The sequence below is a fragment of the Coccinella septempunctata genome, chromosome 5 (genome assembly GCF_907165205.1).
Source record: "Coccinella septempunctata chromosome 5, icCocSept1.1, whole genome shotgun sequence".
In the NCBI taxonomy this organism is placed as follows: Eukaryota; Metazoa; Arthropoda; class Insecta; order Coleoptera; family Coccinellidae; genus Coccinella; species Coccinella septempunctata.
In genome coordinates, this window is record NC_058193.1 from 36,239,743 (window position 1) to 36,257,839 (window position 18,097).

The 18,097-nt window shown below is 35.6% G+C and overlaps 4 protein-coding genes across 5 annotated transcripts; 3 read left to right on the top strand and 1 right to left on the bottom strand.

Moving 5' to 3' along the window:
- Positions 1-57: 57 nt before the first annotated feature.
- Positions 58-4,969, top strand: LOC123313511 (ribonuclease 3). Its single transcript, XM_044898426.1, has 2 exons — positions 58-872; positions 1,003-4,969. Exons 1-2 carry the CDS (start codon positions 114-116, stop codon positions 4,183-4,185), a joined length of 3,942 nt encoding a protein of 1,313 aa, XP_044754361.1. The 5' UTR covers positions 58-113; the 3' UTR covers positions 4,186-4,969.
- A 632-nt stretch (positions 4,970-5,601) lies between these two features.
- LOC123313514 (kelch-like ECH-associated protein 1) lies at positions 5,602-12,046 on the top strand. Of its 2 annotated transcripts, none has more exons than XM_044898430.1 (10): positions 5,602-5,889; positions 9,095-9,203; positions 9,257-9,535; positions 9,595-9,744; positions 9,798-10,073; positions 10,143-10,334; positions 10,392-10,603; positions 10,705-10,910; positions 10,971-11,147; positions 11,209-12,046. In XM_044898430.1, the coding sequence occupies exons 2-10, from the start codon at positions 9,096-9,098 to the stop codon at positions 11,361-11,363; spliced, it is 1,755 nt and encodes a 584-aa protein (XP_044754365.1). In that variant the 5' UTR covers positions 5,602-5,889; position 9,095; the 3' UTR covers positions 11,364-12,046. The 2 variants fall into 2 exon arrangements, with proteins under 2 accessions (XP_044754365.1, XP_044754366.1); XM_044898431.1 differs by lacking the exon at positions 5,602-5,889 and adding an exon at positions 8,340-8,491.
- A 105-nt stretch (positions 12,047-12,151) lies between these two features.
- LOC123313517 (twinfilin) lies at positions 12,152-14,075 on the bottom strand. The gene is made up of 8 exons (XM_044898434.1): positions 13,916-14,075; positions 13,784-13,861; positions 13,618-13,729; positions 13,271-13,433; positions 12,980-13,217; positions 12,776-12,919; positions 12,597-12,715; positions 12,152-12,542 (listed from the first exon to the last, which is right to left on the bottom strand). Exons 1-8 carry the CDS (start codon positions 13,938-13,940, stop codon positions 12,393-12,395), a joined length of 1,029 nt encoding a protein of 342 aa, XP_044754369.1. The 5' UTR covers positions 13,941-14,075; the 3' UTR covers positions 12,152-12,392.
- Positions 14,076-14,163: 88 nt separating this feature from the next.
- LOC123313513 (zinc finger protein 271-like) lies at positions 14,164-17,645 on the top strand. The gene is made up of 9 exons (XM_044898429.1): positions 14,164-14,954; positions 15,010-15,285; positions 15,340-15,592; positions 15,649-15,858; positions 15,916-16,224; positions 16,419-16,759; positions 16,812-16,962; positions 17,020-17,276; positions 17,353-17,645. Exons 1-9 carry the CDS (start codon positions 14,406-14,408, stop codon positions 17,482-17,484), a joined length of 2,478 nt encoding a protein of 825 aa, XP_044754364.1. The 5' UTR covers positions 14,164-14,405; the 3' UTR covers positions 17,485-17,645.
- Positions 17,646-18,097: the final 452 nt, after the last annotated feature.

The window sequence follows — 18,097 nt, forward strand, 5'->3', positions numbered from 1 at the left end:
ATAGAAATCTTTCTGTTTGACTTTAAATGAAATCTAACCCTAATTTTCGTAGTTGTTATTTCAGAATTAGTTGACAAACAACAGTATCAATAATCAATGAAAAACGCTAGAAGATGAACCACCAATGGAATCCCAATCTGCATTATCCTCCTCCTGTGCCACCTGGGAATTACAATGTTTATCAAAACCTCCCTCCGCCACATTATTATGCTACCCCTTATTCAATACCACCTCCAAATTTCAACCTACCCCCTCCGAATTTTCTGCCGAATGCAGGAACTCCACAATATAATCTTCCACCACCAACTGCTAATCCCAATTATATACCCCAAACACCATATTTGAATACAAATAATAGGAGTGTGAGTACATGTTATAACGGTTACAGTGGTCCTAAATCTAAGGAAGTGTATGATGATGTTCATGTTAAAAGAAATGAGAAACTCTATTCCGACGACCACCGACATAGAAGTACATCTGGATTTAGGAAAGAGAGTCCAAGCAGGTCAAAAACTCGGAGTCCCATCTATAGATCTAACTCCCCCTCGAAAAGCCTAAGTTATCGAGATGATAAGTATAGTTATAGAGATAGAAGTAGAACAAGATACCGAAGCAGGTCACCAAAATGTAGAAGTAGGAACTATTCTCCAAAATCAGTTCATGGGGATTCACAGAATTCATTAACTGATGAAAGAAAGCTGATTCTTCAGAAATGGAGAAAAAATTATTGTTCCACTAAGGAAGAAGTGTCAAATAAACTTGAAGAACTCAATTCCTTCAATCAAGATGAAGCTATTGAGAAGGAGAAGAATATTTGGACCAGAAGCACCCCAGCTGATTTATATTACGAGAGAGATGATACTAATCCTAAGGTAATATTTTCTTATATCTAGCGTTTTAATACCATTTACAATTACTATGTATATATATTATTTCATCGGTTATTCTTTCTTCTTGAATATATGTTCCACAATCTATCATATAACTTTTTCATTTTTCAAGGTTATTAGAGGTACACAAAAACTGACACAACTCTGTGACCATTTTAACGAGAAACTTGTGCTACGTGCAAAGAAGGTTAATGCCTTGAAGCCTCCTTATGAACCACCACCAAGAAAAAATAGAGCCAGAATGTGCAAACATAAAACTGAAGTTAGTAGTGGAAGTAGCTGTTCAGATGAGGATCTAACAGATGAGGAAGATTGTACTATGGAGGAACTGCAAAGAAAACAAACCCATCCAGATTGTCTGCATCCTGAAATGTGGTATAACGATCCTGGTGAAATGAATGATGGTCCGCTATGTCGCTGCTCAAATAAATCAAGGAAATCTGGGATAAGACACGGTATTTATCCAGGCGAGACACTTCTGAAGCAATGCGAGCTTCAGTCGAATAATGCAGATAAGTTATATCATTATAAAATCACAATTTCTCCCCCAACAAACTTTCTCATTAAGACTCCGACAATTATTCATTTCGATGAACATGAATTTATTTTCGAAGGTTTTTCTATGCTCTCCCATTCTCCTTTAGAAAAACTACCCACCTGCAAAGTTATCAGATTCAACATTGAATACACTATTCTCTATATTGAAGAAAAAATTCCAGAAAATTTCACTGTCTGTGAACTGAATTTATTTTATGATTATTTATTCAAAGAGATTCTAGAATTGGTCGATCTTGACGTTGGTGTATCGGAGGGTTGTACGCAGTTTCATTTCATGCCACGGTTTGTGAGAGAACTACCCGACAATGGCAAAGAAATTTTAGCTATGAAAGAAGTGTTGAATTATTTGTTATATAGCTCGATGCCTCTGATAGAAAAGATCGATTTAGAAAAAATGGTGAATATGTCGCAATATGAATGGCAAGCATATGCAGATGAAATAAAAGGGATGGTTGTGACATATCCTGGCAAAAAACCTTGTTCGGTGAGAGTCGATCAGTTAGACAGAAATATCGACTTGCAGAAAAAAGGAGAGTATATGTTCCCTGAAATCGTTCATTTCGGTATAAGACCCCCCCAGTTGAGTTATGCCGGTAATCCCGAGTATCAGAAAGCCTGGAGGGACTACGTAAAGTTCAGACATCTTCTAGCCAACATGTCAAAACCTACTTTTGAGGACAAAAGGAAACTGGAAGCTAAGGAAAATCGATTGCAAGAAATGAGAACACAAGGGAAAATGAAACGGGACGTTACTGTTGCTATAAGTGCAGAGGGTTTCTACAGGACAGGCATAATGTGTGATATCATACAACACGCAATGCTTTTACCAGTTTTGGTGTGCCATTTACGATTTCATAATTCTCTAAACGTATTGGAGAATTCTATCGGGTATAAATTCAGCAACCGAGCATTGTTACAACTAGCACTCACCCATCCCTCTTATAGAGAGAATTTCGGTACTAATCCTGATCATGCCAGAAATAGTTTAACCAACTGCGGAATCAGACAACCAGAATACGGGGACAGAAGAATTCACTATATGAACACTAGAAAAAGAGGCATCAATACCTTGATCAACATAATGTCCAGATTTGGAAAACAGCAAGAAACTGAATCGAATATAACCCATAACGAACGACTAGAATTCTTGGGAGACGCAGTGGTCGAATTCTTGTCCTCGATCCATTTATTCTTCACCTTTCCAGAACTGGAAGAAGGAGGATTGGCCACTTATAGAGCCGCTATAGTACAGAACCAACATCTTGCAGTTTTAGCGAAAACATTGAAACTCGACCAATTCATGCTGTACGCCCATGGATCTGACCTGTGCCATGACTTGGAGCTTCGGCACGCCATGGCTAACTGTTTTGAAGCCGTTATGGGAGCGCTTTTTCTGGATGGCGGCATAGAGGTGGCCGACAAAGTGTTTTCCGATACCCTATTCAAAGATTCGGAACTGTTAGAAGTGTGGATCAACCTTCCTCTACACCCTTTACAAGAACAAGAACCAGAAGGTGATAGGGAATGGATTCCTAAATTTGAACTCTTGCAAAAATTGACCAAGTTCGAGGAATCCATTGGTGTGGAATTCAATCACATACGCTTGTTAGCTAGAGCGTTCACTGATAGGAGCGTGGGGTATACTAACCTCACAATGGGTTCCAACCAAAGATTAGAATTCCTTGGGGATACCGTTCTACAACTTATCGCTTCCGAATACCTCTACAAATTTTTTCCCGAACATCACGAAGGCCATTTGTCTCTCCTAAGGAGTTCGTTAGTTAATAATAGAACTCAGGCTGTCGTTTGTGACGATTTAGGAATGGCGAATTACGCAGTCTATAACAACCCAAAGGCTGAATTGAAAACCAAGGATCGGGCCGATTTACTTGAAGCATTTATTGGAGCACTTTATGTCGATCAAGGCTTGGAACACTGTGAAGTTTTTTGCCAAGTGACTTTATTCCCGAGGTTGCAAGATTTTATAATGAACCAAGACTGGAACGATCCAAAATCGAAGTTACAACAGTGCTGTCTAACTTTAAGGACGATGGATGGTTCAGAACCTGATATCCCTGTCTACAAAGTGATAGAATGTAAAGGGCCGACAAATACTAGGGTTTACACAGTAGCAGTTTATTTCAGAGGAAAACGTTTAGCTCACGCCGTGGGGCACAGTATCCAGCAAGCCGAAATGAATGCAGCCAAGAAGGCTTTGAAAATATCAGAAAACCTATTTCCTCAACTTGATCACCAGAAGAGGGTCATTGCTAAAAGCTTGAAGAAACAAAAAACCAAAAAACATGAAAGTAGGTCCAGGAGTGTGAAATCGCCTGAGCAGTATTCGAAGAAGAAATGTCGATCTAGGAGTATTTCTTCTGGCAGGTCGAGAAGTAGATCGCGCGCGTCAGGTACCTCATCCGTCAGATCGAAACATAAATATTCGGGTGTTGATTCGCCCAACCGATCCAGATCATCGATCAGATCGGAAAAAAGTAAAACCAGCAAATCTAGCAGCAGTTCTAGCGATGAAAGATCGAATCCTAGATCTTCGAAAATGTCTTCTGATTCGGAAGATTCTCATAAAAGGTTCTCATATGCCAAAATTAGACGCAGGATGAAAAGAAAGAGATATAGTTCCACATCTTCATCAAGTAGTAGTGATATTTCTAAAACCTCGAATTCATCTGATGATGATACTGTGATATCAAGTTTTAAAAATTATTTGGGCCTCTAGAGGGACTCTTGAGCTTATACCTCAGAGTAACAAAGTTACTCTGTTACTCTGAGGCTTATACCACTTGGAAATCAAATGCTGCCAACTGCATCATGAAAATAACTGCTCATTCTTCAGCTGTATAGGTTAATGTAGCATGTACACAGCAATCCAAAATGATTAATAATGTTTTTGTTGCAACTAAAATAGTGCGACTTTGAATTCATTGGTATTAATATGTATATATAATGATTATTATTAATTATTACATTTGCGAAGTATCTGCCAGGTTTTTGTTATAATTCTGTCTCCAAATTCATTTATCTCTAGTCAGTAAGGTTTTGTAAGAATGTTCGATTGTTATTTTTATGGAATTCATTACTTAAAATATTAATGTGAACAATATTTATCGTTTAAGCCGAGAATACACAAGTCCTCAAATTGTAAACAGTACCTTGCATGCCACCAGATGTTATGTCCAGACAACAAGGATATATTGTTTAGTTGAACTGGTTAGTGTTATGCCAATAACTTACATAAAGTATAACGTTGAGGGGAACAAATTTTTGAGATAGTTACTTACTTAGCAGTTTCCCTAGTTCAAGCTGCAGACATGCTAGCATCAAGTCACTGGTATGTGTATTGCCGGTTCAAATGAGGAATTAAATAATTGAAAGTGTCAATTTAAAAAAATACTATATCTGAAGATGTCAGCAATATTTTTACAAAATACGAGTGGTAAAGGCTCAGATGATGTCCGATTATGTAATTATATATGTGATGTAAATAAATGAATTTTATCATGTTTCCCTTTTTGATAGTTCCTTTTTTCCCGTCGTGTCAAACAAATCAATGCTCTACACAATTTTGTAGAAAGTAACATATGTATCAATAATGTGAAAGAAATATAAAGTATCAGCGCAAAAATAGCAGTCAAAAGCGTCATGTACAATCAAAACTATGTATTTGCCACATGTATTGTATTTGTTGTTGATTATCCAATAGTTGATGATAAATTTTTTGGTTTTGGACTTTTGATGTTATACAACTGGAATTAAATTATAAAAACTCATCCATGTGTTAATATTAAATCATGGGTGACCTCAAATATGCGCAGTGGGGAACGAGGGTTCGACCCTCTTTAATATATAACAGCGTTGTTTTATCCCTTTTTCCCAACGGCTTGTCACGCCCTTGTGTTGAATGCATATACTAATTCATCTATTAACAGTACATAATTCGGAATTATAACCTCTGGATATCAAATAAGTTATAAAAATTAAATAACAATTGAGCCTACAACAGTGCCATCGAAAAAACCTTCAAGGGGATTTCCTCGGATTCATAGAAGAATTCCAGTTCTTCCAAAAGTTTCTTTACCTTTCTCAATCCTGTGATGGTAACACTGTATGTCAAACAGCTGATTTTACATGACAGACGACACGACCAGTCCTTTAGTTGACTTGACGTTTAGTGTGTTTTCCCGATAATGCATGTGGAAAGCTGAAGGAAATTTGTTATTCACATATTACTTGGGAATTCGTGATGATTGTTGAATACAGTATAGAAATTACTGGAAATATAGTTTTCCGATCGGCATTTTTCTCTTCTGCTTCAAATTAATTCACAATGCTCCAACATGGTTTTAAATTTTATATTGCGAGTTGAAAAATTATAAAGTGGCTGTGAAAATATTCTTCTAATTATAATTACATCATTTAATTGGTAAGTATAAAAACAATGTTTATTAAAAGTTTCGTACCAGGTATAATTATTGTACCTCTATCAACTATATGCTTAATAGATTCCCCAGTCCACTCTTTGAAAATTGGTCTCCAAAATATTTGCTGGGAATCCCCTTTGGTGAAGAAAAATCTCATTCCCTAACTTTCCCGCATTCAAAACAATCTATTAACACGTTGAGCGCCACAGCGGTCCATAGGGACCGCTGATAGTCTTACTTGTAGGACCACGGCGGTCCGTAGGGACCGCTGTTTTGGAATTTACGACTACTTTTAAGTAGTATTTTTTTTCGAATTTTTATTCGAAAAAAATTGAACAGGTGTTGTTATGGTTATAATAAGGAGATTGGACTCGACAAATTTCACCTGTACAGCATCTGCTGTGCGTTTCTAAATTTCTGGGGAGCAGAGCGGTCCCGTGGGATCGCTCATCAATATTCTTGATATCAGGCGATATTGCACTTTTAGGGAAAATCTGATCAAAGGGATTATCTATATGATATAAGAGCAAAACAAAATATCGACACAAAATATTTGGCCCCACAAGAAAATATATCGATATTTTGATGGCGCTCAACGTGTTAACTATCTAAATTATACGGATACACTTAGCGAAGTTCATTATCTTTGTTGATAAAAGTTTCCAGAAGTATTTGGGTAAACAAAAATTTAAGTGTGTTTGCATAAGCAAAAGTGTCTGAGATAAGGAATTTTCTTGGGATTCCAAATTTTTGCGCTTCGCTCTGATCGATTCCAAATTTGCGAAAAAATTTAAACACGCGTGTTATTAATTTGATCATTTTTCCGTTAGCGAATCGTACATGGAAAATCGATAAAATTCCAAAAAAATAGTTTCGCATCACCTCAGATCATTGTTCACTTCTAAATATACCGGCAAGTTCAGTGAGTACACGAAAATTGCTATTTCGCAAATAATTTAAATGTGCGCGCCCCTATGTCATTCACCTATGCACATTTTATCAACTTTTTATTCTCAGCAAGTTCCATCTTTCACAAAATGGTAATGGACCTAATGTACACACTTTTTATACAAAAACTAAGTTATTTTTCGTACCAGTGGAAATTTGGTGTGTGAAAAATCAACATACACTTGACAACTATTGCGCACGTAAACTCTTGTTTATTTAAGTATTATTATTATTGATGGAATGAGATAAGATTGAAAAATGCATTGTCATATTTTATTAGACGCAAATCGCGTGAATGATTTTTACGCAGTGTCATGCACGTGAAAATAAGCTGCCTCCTCACGCTTATTTGACTGGATAACATTACAGAGAAATAAATTCTTATTATTTGTACGAATTCTTTACTTTTTGTCGATCTTGTATGCGAAGTGTCTCGTGACATGTTATTTCGCCCCTCTTTTGTTACGGTTCCGTATTTTTTTCGATCATTTTATTTATGATACATATTATTTCCCAATAAAATTATCACTGCTTGATATAGTTGAATGGCCGTGGATAATATTTATATTTTGAAACATTTTGTGTTGAGTTCAACTTGAATCCATGGAAACATCATTCGATTATATCATTCGGTCTATACTCTCGATGGAAATTGCATTATCTTGACCTTCAAATTTGGGCTAAATTGGTTGTTAGTGGATGCCATAACTAACATAACTAGACCCATATCATTCGAACTGGAGAATGACTTGCGAAATATGGGATGACTATGCTCTTTTCAAACAAGAACCCAAACTTTTCAAGCTCGTCGCACCTTGACTGTAACTATCGCCAGTCATCGAACTTGATTGGGAAAGAAAGAGTAACCACAAGTTGCGTGAAATTCATATGACTGTAGATAAACGAAATGTATTTTCAATTTCTATCATAACAAATATGCAGAGGTCTTTATGAATGATTGTAACATTGTGGCGTTCTTCTAAGTTTCCAAAAAATCATTGGAATCTGCCAAATGCGATGATATATTTCAACGCCCACTGCTATATTACATTCACTCATAAAGATCGGCTGCAAGGATTTCAAATTTTCTTATTTTTCATATGGAGGACCGTCTACACTAAATAGTAACAAGGGTCCAAGTTTTAAGTTTGGCTACAAAGTTTTGATTGAAGTTGTGATTTATTCTTTTATCTCCTTTCCTATTTGAATATGGCTTATAGTCGATAAGTTGAAGGAGAAAACTATATAGAAAATCTTGTCTAGGACTGATGGAGTCGATATATAAAGTTTTGCAGCATTTATCAATAGACTGTTTATTCTGTTCGCCAAATATTTGCACTCAAAGTGTCTTGTCATGGAGTTTACTTACACTTGGAAACCGAAAAATATCTCATGATAGGAAAAATGAAGTAGGCCTCTCCTACGATCGATTTTTTTACATCATCAGTCGGATTAGAGAAATTTACATATCTAATATGTACCACCACGCGTTGCGCTGTTTCGTGAATCATTATTTTGGTGATTTCATGATGAGTGCTGTTTATTATCAAAATTATTATTAGTGCATTGAAACTTCATCTATTAGTCAGGTATCGCGAAGGAGGTTCACCTCAATAATTCTCCGCAAATCTATCGATTATCTACCGATCCTTTGAAGTGAGTGAAAAGTTTCTTATTTACGTAGCATTTTCTGGGAATAATGTATCCAATTTTATTAGTTTAAATTCGAGTGGTTTTTTGTTAATGTCGAACCTTGACCTTCTATTTGGCTCTGTGTTTATTTTATAATACGTCGATTTAAAGGTATAATCAGAAATTTACATTACGCATTTAGGGCTTAACCACAATCTTCACATAAAATTATGTTTTATCAGTCTCTGACGAAGAATGATATTGATATTACTTGTTCTTAAATAAATTTTTTATTTGGAATGATGGACAAAATTTCCAGAAAATTTTTTCGGACTATGGAAATCTTTACCAAGAAAAAAAAAGATTTATTGCGTAATTTTAGGCAATGGGCAAGGTCAGGGTACACTAAAAACTTTAAGTAGAGTGCTGATTAAAAATTGAGACAAATCTACAGTAAATGAACGTTACCTTTTCCTCCAGAACATGAAATTCCATTAGATTTGATCATATTTTTGGAAAAGGATTCAAATTATGATTACTCTTGAATCGCTCACCGACCTTGAAATGCAATTATGAAAATTTTTACCAAAAAAACTTGTATGATTGAGCCTGTCGCTTTTTCCTCAGAATGAAAATGGACAAGGAAGATAAATTTTTGGTACAGTGTACATCTGGCCAATGCGACAATGCAGAACTGGAGTTCCAAATGATAGGATACATCAAAGAGGCCATGAAAGTGAGCAAAAACCTAAAATTTTTCGCAATAATATAAAATGAAGCTTTTTTTAGGCTATGGAACTGATGCGGTTCCATCAGATGCTCACGGACGTTGTCCTAGAAGTGGGAACTGAAAAATTCCACGCACACAGGGTTGTATTAGCCGCAGCCAGTCCGTATTTCAAAGCAATGTTCACCGGAGGCCTGAAAGAATGCGATAATAAAACTGTGAAACTGGAAGGGGTGTCCCCTACAGCCATGAAGATATTGATACATTTCATATACACGGGGAAAATGAAAGTTACAGAGAACATTGTGTGTCAGTTGCTACCAGCCGCAGCGATGTTTCAAGTAAGTTTATAAAATAGGACTTTCAGGATCATGTACAATGTTGATCTGTGTCTTTCTAGGTGACCAATGTCATTGAAGCGTGCTGTGATTTCCTCGAAAAGCAACTGGACCCAAGCAACGCAATTGGAATAGCGAACTTCGCTGAAAATCACGGTTGTTTGAGTCTCTACAGAAAAGCCAACACGTATATCGAAAGACATTTTCGTGAGGTTTGTCGCAATGCTTATACCCAATACCACAGTCTATGACCATTTCTTAGTAGGTAGCACAGGAAGAAGAATTTTTTCAATTGAATTCTTCAGAATTAATTAGGCTGATAAGGAAAGACGAGCTGAATGTCCAGGAGGAGAAAGAAGTGTACAACGCAGTTTTGAAATGGGTCGAGTATAACCCGAATAGACAGAACGAGATGGAGATCATTCTAAGTGCAGTTCGTTGCCAATTCTTGCCTCCTAAGTTTCTGAACGACCAAATGAAAAATTGCGAATTCATAAAGAAGGCTCCTGCTTGCAAGGAATATCTAGCAAAAATATTCAAGGTGACTGAAGTTCGCTAGTTTTTCATTTCATTCAGTTTCCGTTGTTACTTTATTAATATTATTTTCAAGGACCTCACGCTACATAAACGCACAAAAGAAAAAGAGAGAACACCATGTATTCCAAGGGTGATATATGTGACAGGAGGTTACTTGAGGCAGTCTTTAGATATCGTGGAAGGCTTCAATGTAGATAACAAGACTTGGAAGAAGATGGATTCGTTGACCATACCGAGATCAGGTCTTGGTGGAGCTTTCCTGAAAGTAAAAACCCTTTCAGTACAAGTTTTATATAGAATTTTGAATTCATTCCTTTCTCAGGGTATGTTCTACGCTGTTGGAGGAAGAAATACATCCCCTACTCAGAGTTACGACTCTGATTGGGTAGAAAGATACAACCCGGTTAAAGACCAATGGAGAGTTTGTAGCCCAATGTCGGTACCAAGGAATAGGGTAGGCGTGGCTGTCATGGATGGACTACTTTATGCTGTAGGAGGAAGTGAAGGATCCAAATATCTCAACTCAGTTGAATGGTAAGATAATCCGAAATGTCATTTGTCAAACTTATGTCATGTGTCATAGATGTCATTCCGTGAGGCGAATTTTTAGAAAAATTGTCTTATTTTGATTGCAGTTATGACCCTGATACAGACAAATGGGCTCCTGTTAAGTCTATGCATTACAACAGGCTAGCCTTGGGTGTAGCCGTAGTCAACAGGCTCTTATATGCCATAGGGGGCTACGACGGTACCAACAGGCATAATTCAGCGGAATGCTATCATCCAGAAAATGATGAGTGGACAATGATCAATCCGATGCACATTCCCAGAAGTGGAGCAGGTACAAATAATTGTCGAGATAACTTAATAGTTATGAATATATTGTGTGCTTTCCTTACAGGTGTAGCAGCTATTAACCAATACATTTTTGTGATTGGTGGTTATGACGGAACGAGACAACTGAATCAGGTTGAAAGATATGATACAGAAAAAGGAGAATGGATGTTTGTAGCACCAATGAAAAAAGCGAGGAGCGCATTGAGTGTAACCGTTCTAGACTGCAAGATTTATGCTATAGGTAAACTATTGAATTCCCGTCTAATAAGGAAGTTTTAATTTGTCTGGTTTCATTGTTTCAGGAGGATACGACGGTTCGAATTTCTCGAATAGTGTTGAAATTTACGACCCCATCAAAAACGAATGGACTGATGGTGTATGCTTAACAGCTGGAAGATCTGGTCACGCCAGCGCTGTCTGTTACCAACCTCCGAGTACCTTACCTGGCTGTCGTTAAGATATGAGCTTAATTTGAAGAACAGAGATCTTAATTGAAAGATATTTTGGACTCCGAACTGTTATCGTGAGAAAAGTGGAGATATGTCTTTTGATGTGAATTCATCTCAAATAATTCATGTTTGTTTATTCCTCACTGTGATAAATGTGCATTTGATGCTATTAACCAGGGGTTTCCAAAAAACATTCCTCCAAAATTCGTATTACATTCAACTTGACTCATTCATGTTTCAACATGATGTATTTGCATGATGCATCCAATCCAAAAAGAGAGCTTATAGTTAGGATAGAAATCCTGTTTCTCACCTATGAAAACTTGAAAATGTGATATTCACTGAGAATCAACATATTTAAGTTGGTTTGAAATGGTTGGTGAAGAAATTGGTTATTTTTGAAGTATTTATTCATGTTGTCTTAAGCTTTGTGTATATTTTTTTCTTCATATTGTAGAAGTAGGGTAGGAAAATGTGATTCTTGAATTTTCAGGATTTCCTCAAGTATAAATTGGTAATGACTTATGTGGTGAAGTCATCATACTTATTTTTGAATGTTATGAATTAGTTATGTTATCTTCTTTATTTATCCTTCATCTCTTACATTCCACCAATGAATATATGATTTAAAATCATGAATAATGAATTGTTGATTGTGATAAAGTATGATTAAATACATGACAAAGTTTAACCTTCTTTTCATTTGTGATTTTCGGCCAATTTTCAAGAACCAAAATAGTTTAAAAATCGACCAATTATGTTGAAGTAATAACACACTCATTCTCACAAAAACACATAATGAATACTGATTTATTTGTTTTGAGCAATTTTTTCCAAAATATTGTATAAAAATAATTCTTCAGATATTTAAAAATCAAAAAGCTTTATATATATATGAGAACCCAAGTATAACGAACATTGATTTAGTGAACTGGCAACACAATTTTCGATTCAAAGTAAATCAGACGAGTCGGGACATAAAATTGATCATAAACACACATTTCTAAACGATTTGCTTTCGGCTGACTGGGATTTGTTCAAGACTGTTGCGGTTTAGTCATCCTTCTGGGACCGCGGTTAGGTGGCCCTTTCGGTTTTGCAAACTTGGGAAGATGATGGCTCTTAGTAGGATGAATTTCATCATATAGGAAGTTTCCTGCAAGCTCGGCACCAGAATCTATTTCGATCTGCAGAAACAATAATTAATATAAGATGAAAAGCAAACTCATATTTTAAATTACCTTTTTAACTATATCTAGACCTATGTTGCTTATTGTTTGGATCAGTGGATTTTTACAACTAGAATATAACATTCTTTCTCTGATTGGGCAATTATATCCAGGCATAGAATAAATAAATACTGAAAAAGAAAGAGTAACAATAATATTCTCAAAATTCTTCAAAATCCTAAAATTAATACCTGTTGATACTAAACGTTCCCCTTCGTGGGAGTGATCAAAATTGAATAAATGATAGCGAGCACTATCCTCAGGAACTTTTGACGGCAATTTTTCAATAGAAACAGTGTCTGTAGAACTTACATCTATTTCCTCATTATCCATATCTAAAATAAAAAAATATCATCAATACAGATTATATAAAAGTTGATCATATGGATACAGACCAATTTTGAATTGCACATAATTATGCTGTCCATTTAGCAACTCCTCGATAGCATTTTTCGCAGATTTTGTTAAGGGAAATGCCACTCCGCCCAATGTTTGCTGTTTACTATCGACGCTATAGTCTGTGTGGACTTCAGACTTTTTCAATTCCTGCAATTCTTCTTCCCTCGAAGTTAGTGGTGCAGGAGCAATGGCATTTTTATTATGCTTGTGGTACCCCTCCAATGTTATTTCACTCTAAAATAGAAATTGATTTAGTTCAATATTTTCTCCCTTTCACTCTAGAATACCTTGACAGTACCGTGTAAATCTTCCTTAATTTGTGCCGAACCAAATTCTTGCTTTAAAGTAGCCTTTGTTGATGCATAAAGCATTTTTTGCCTAATGGGGGCAGTGTCTGGTGACCAACTAATAAAAAGCCATTCATAGTTCTTATCAACTTTGGAATCAAACCTTTAAAGTGAAGAGTAAGTGTTAATTGATTAAATCAATTAAAGATGCACTTTTTTTCATCAGCTGTATATTTACATATATGCAATGTTATCTATGTTATTGTTTTTTTGGCGTAACATATTGAAATACTTTTATGTTAGGTTTACTCCTATTTTCGAGAGTAAAGTTGCGGGTTATATATTACCTATATAAAATATAGCAAGGTTGATCATCTTCAATTAGAGGCAAAACGAATTTATCATAATCGTTCTCCCAATTACTTTTCACAGAGTGGTGCCCATCAAGGGTTAACTCCTCTAAAATTCATATCATTTAAATACTACAATTTAAAATTTGTATTTTTGACTAACCGTTCTTTATCGAAACTTTTATAACCCGAACGTTGGCGTTTCTAGATTTGGCAAAGTACTTCTTTAATTCTTCATTTGCTGCAATTAAATTATCATTTGAACATTTTCGATATAAAATTTTCATTAACATACCATGTATTCCTGTTTGATGAGACATGATTTAAGGTTGATTTTTTCCCAATTTGACCGTCTTGAAAACACCCATTAACAATTTCCCAACCTCTGATTAGCTGTCACATTGACAATCCCCTCCACTGGAGTTTTTCCGAGGAAGACTTTTCCGAACTAACTTACAATGTTGCCAACTCAACAAAATTATAAACACTCAATTTTAATTTCAAAAAGTATTATCATTTTCTTTCAATTCAGTAATTCTACATTGAATGTTTCATAATAATTGTTCCATTTTCATAAAAAGAATCGCAGGGAGGAAAAAGGGCTCCTTCATTTCATGTGACAGTTCATAATGGACATAGATGTTGGAAAATTTCGGGAAATTGGGAAAATTTCCAAGGTGTACAGTTAAGAAAATGTAAATATGTGGTCGAAGATTTCAACACCGAACGTCTTCTAGGAATTGCTGTTAAGGATGAATCACTAAAATCAAAAATTTACATTGAAAATGGAGGAAAACTGCACAATGAATTTTGTGTGTTCAGAGTTATCATCTACATTATTTCAAAAACTGTATGACCAAAAGAAATCTAGTCGTTTTTGCGATATAACGTTATATGTAAACAATAAGATTATTAAAGCTCATCGTATTGTCTTAGCATGTAGCTCACCTTACTTCAATTCCATATTGAAGCATCATAAAATAATGAGGGAACAGTTAACGATAAACTGTTTGAATAGTGAAATATTTAATTCGATAGTGAATTACATGTATACTGGAGAAATAATGGTGGAGCATTCAAATGTGGAAGAACTCCTTAAGTTAGCTGATCATTTTGTATTAAACAAAGTTATAGAATACTGCATTGAGTTCTTAGGAACAAAATTGAATATAGATAATTGTCTCTTCACATACTTTTTGACAAAAAGGTTCAAATTGAAACATCTTGGAAATATAGTGGAAAACTGGATCGTTACGCATATTGATGAAGTTTGTAAAGGTGAAGAGATTATGCAGTTAGCGTCCTTCCAACTAAAAGACTTTTTCGAAACTAAGGTAATTTGTAAATATTCTAATTTGTCTGAACAACCTCATGGTAATATATTTACAGTGTTTTATGTTATCAACTACAAAAGCCCTTACAGTACTTTCACAATGGGTGTTAGTAGATGTGGAGAAGAGAGAAAAGGAATTTGACAGGCTTATCAAATGCTTCCCAACCCATGTTCTAGAACCTGTAGAAGTCTTCAAACATTTAGACACCTGCATTTTATATAACAGAAGTGATCTATGTACTTATCGATTTTTAGATTATTTGTTTCAGAATAATTGGATGTTGTCCAATTTCAAGACTAGATACGATGCTTTACACCCCAGATTCGGTCAAGTGAGAGAGAGTTTCCAGTGATAGAATTTTCCTTTTTTATTTGTTATTTTTCAGACACCTCCAGAAAAGGGAAATGAACCGAACTCGAAATCGGAAAAAGTTAACGTTAGTGAAAAACCAGAAGCTCTTCCTCAAAATCAAATAATGCCGGTTAGAGTGAAACTGAGGTTGAAGAATAGAAAACAATTAATACTCAAGAAGTTGATGCTTTTTGGATTAAGGCCAAGTTTACGAATAGCAGCGTTGAAAATGCTCAGCTGCAAGAAAAATAAATATATTTTGAAAGAATTGGAGGAAGAGGCAGAAGGTAAATATTTATAATACATATGATTCCAATAAAAAATTTTGCTTTGATTATTTTAGAAAATACTGAGGAAAAAATTGGAATTAAGTGTCCGATTTGTTTCGCTTCAATAAACGATAGTTTGTTGTTGGAACAACACTTAGCCTTGAGCCACTCTAAAGATGTGACATATAAATGTGGAATTTGTTCTTTTGTTTGTCAGTATCACGGGGACTATTTGAACCACATGAAGACACATTTCAGTGGACCACCTTTCAAATGTGATTATTGTGAGTAATTTTTCAAAACATAAGTTTGTTCAGTAGAAGATCATCTGATTTTTCAAGGTGAAACAACTACGGACCAAATATCGAAACTGATAGCGCATCGTTCTCAACATCTTGAGGAATCGATATTTCAATGCACCTTTTGCTCTTTCAAATGCCGTCAGAAACAGAACTTCGTGTCGCACCTCAAAGTTCACACTCCAGAAAAGTCCTATAAATGTGACAGCTGCACTAAAACTTTCCGTTTCAAACAGAGTCTTGAGACCCATATGTTGACTCACACCAATGAGAAAACACTGACTTGTGATAGCTGTGGCTTCCATACGAAATTTTTAAGCCATATGATCGCACATAAAAGAATTCACGCAGGTATTTCTTGACTGATTGTTCACATTTGTTGTATGTGTTTTTTTTTTGTATTAAATTTTTCATTTTCTTCTTTTTTATTTTATTTTTCAGAGAACGGCTTTCCTTTCATTTGGAATGTGTTTTAAGTAAGCTTTTTAGTAATTTCTATAAACAAAATATCCATTTGACTTTTAAATTGTATTAAATCGTTTTAGGAGACTTATATCGTTGTTCTTATCTTCATTGTAAGTATTCAACGTCGAAAAAAAATCAGTTAGCTAGTCATGTTAAGAGCCATAACGGTGTTAGGCCTCATTCTTGCGGTATTTGTGGACGTGGTTTCATGGAAAAATCGCATCTTGTTCGCCATGAAAGAATCCATCTGGAGGAGAAGCCGTTTAAGTGCTCTAACTGCGACTATGCAAGTTCGAGAAGGGACAAACTGAAAGAGCATTTCACAAGACATCATGGAGAGAATGCCTCAGCTAAAGTTCCTTACAAGGCTCGTCCAATGAGGAATAACAACAATATCAGCTCTACTAGGCCTAAATCACAGGTATATCGAAGCATGAAACCTCTTTCATTCGATTCAAAACTGAATATTTCAGGCCAATTCCGATTCCCCCACTTCTACGAATTCCAACGGCATAAATTTCTCACAGTCAACGAACACAACTTCTTCGAATGGATCCCAACCTTTGAATAGCGAAATTCAGGATCTCATAATGCACCATCAGAGCCATCCTTCGTCTTCAGCAGGTGCAAACGTTTTTATAATTCGAATGAAATAAAAGAATGCTTGATTTTTTCTTTCAGGAAATAATCTTCCAACCTTGAACTCCAACTACCACCACTTCGCTGATCCGGCCGATTTCCATCACCACAATCACTCCCACAATTTGCATAACCAAATCTTGAACACGGGACATAATCAACGGGGATCTCAGCATCACAATAATAATCTTGTGAATCACCATATGCTTTCCAGGGCCAATCACTCGACGGCAACTTCAACTGCAGCAGCTGTTGCAGCAGCCATGATGCTGGATCCACGATTTCATCATAATTCTTCTGTAAGTATCCATCAAATACGTAGATAATAAATCTTCCAGCAGAATTTTCCTCTTGTAATTGGTAAAAAATGTTTAGGTACCCTATCATCCATCCAGCACTCCAGTGTCTATGGCAATGGCTGCTGTACAATCTTCCCAACAAATTCAGTCTTCAGGACAGCATGGAGAATATCCTCCCTCCCTCCAGAACTGCATGACCTTATTCTAATCATGATAAAATTTAAATCAATTTTATGTTATATGTATTCTGGTAGATACAGATAATAATGATGTGTTTGTTGAATATTTTCTATAGATATCTCTTACCTTTGTTGATGTTCTCGATATGAAAATTCGTTTAAAATTTATGTTAATAAAGTATAAAATTTTCTCAATCGGGTTTTTTTTATACAACAACCAACAATATGCACCCACCCCCTTAATAAGACAATAGATACTCCCAAAATACAAGCTATGCAACCTATTCCGGATTGTTTGACCAGAACTGTTTAGCCGATCTTGTGCGACGATTGTAGCTCTTGCTTTTCGACCCAACATGAGTATATGCAACACTTCCACTTAAATGATAACGATTCCAGACTCTACTAACTACACTTTGCGAAACTAGGAGACAATTAGCAACTTTATTTAAGAGTAGAACCTTATCATAAATAGGTCTTTCTAGAATCTAGATGGAAGATTCAGAAAAGTTTCATAGTTTCGTGTTAGATTTGTAGTAATAATAGTTGAGTTTATATACCTACTCAAAGTAAAGAGAAATTTGAGATTTGTTTGGTGCTTATCAAAAAAGAAAAAAATGAGAGAGTTTTTTTTCATAAAAA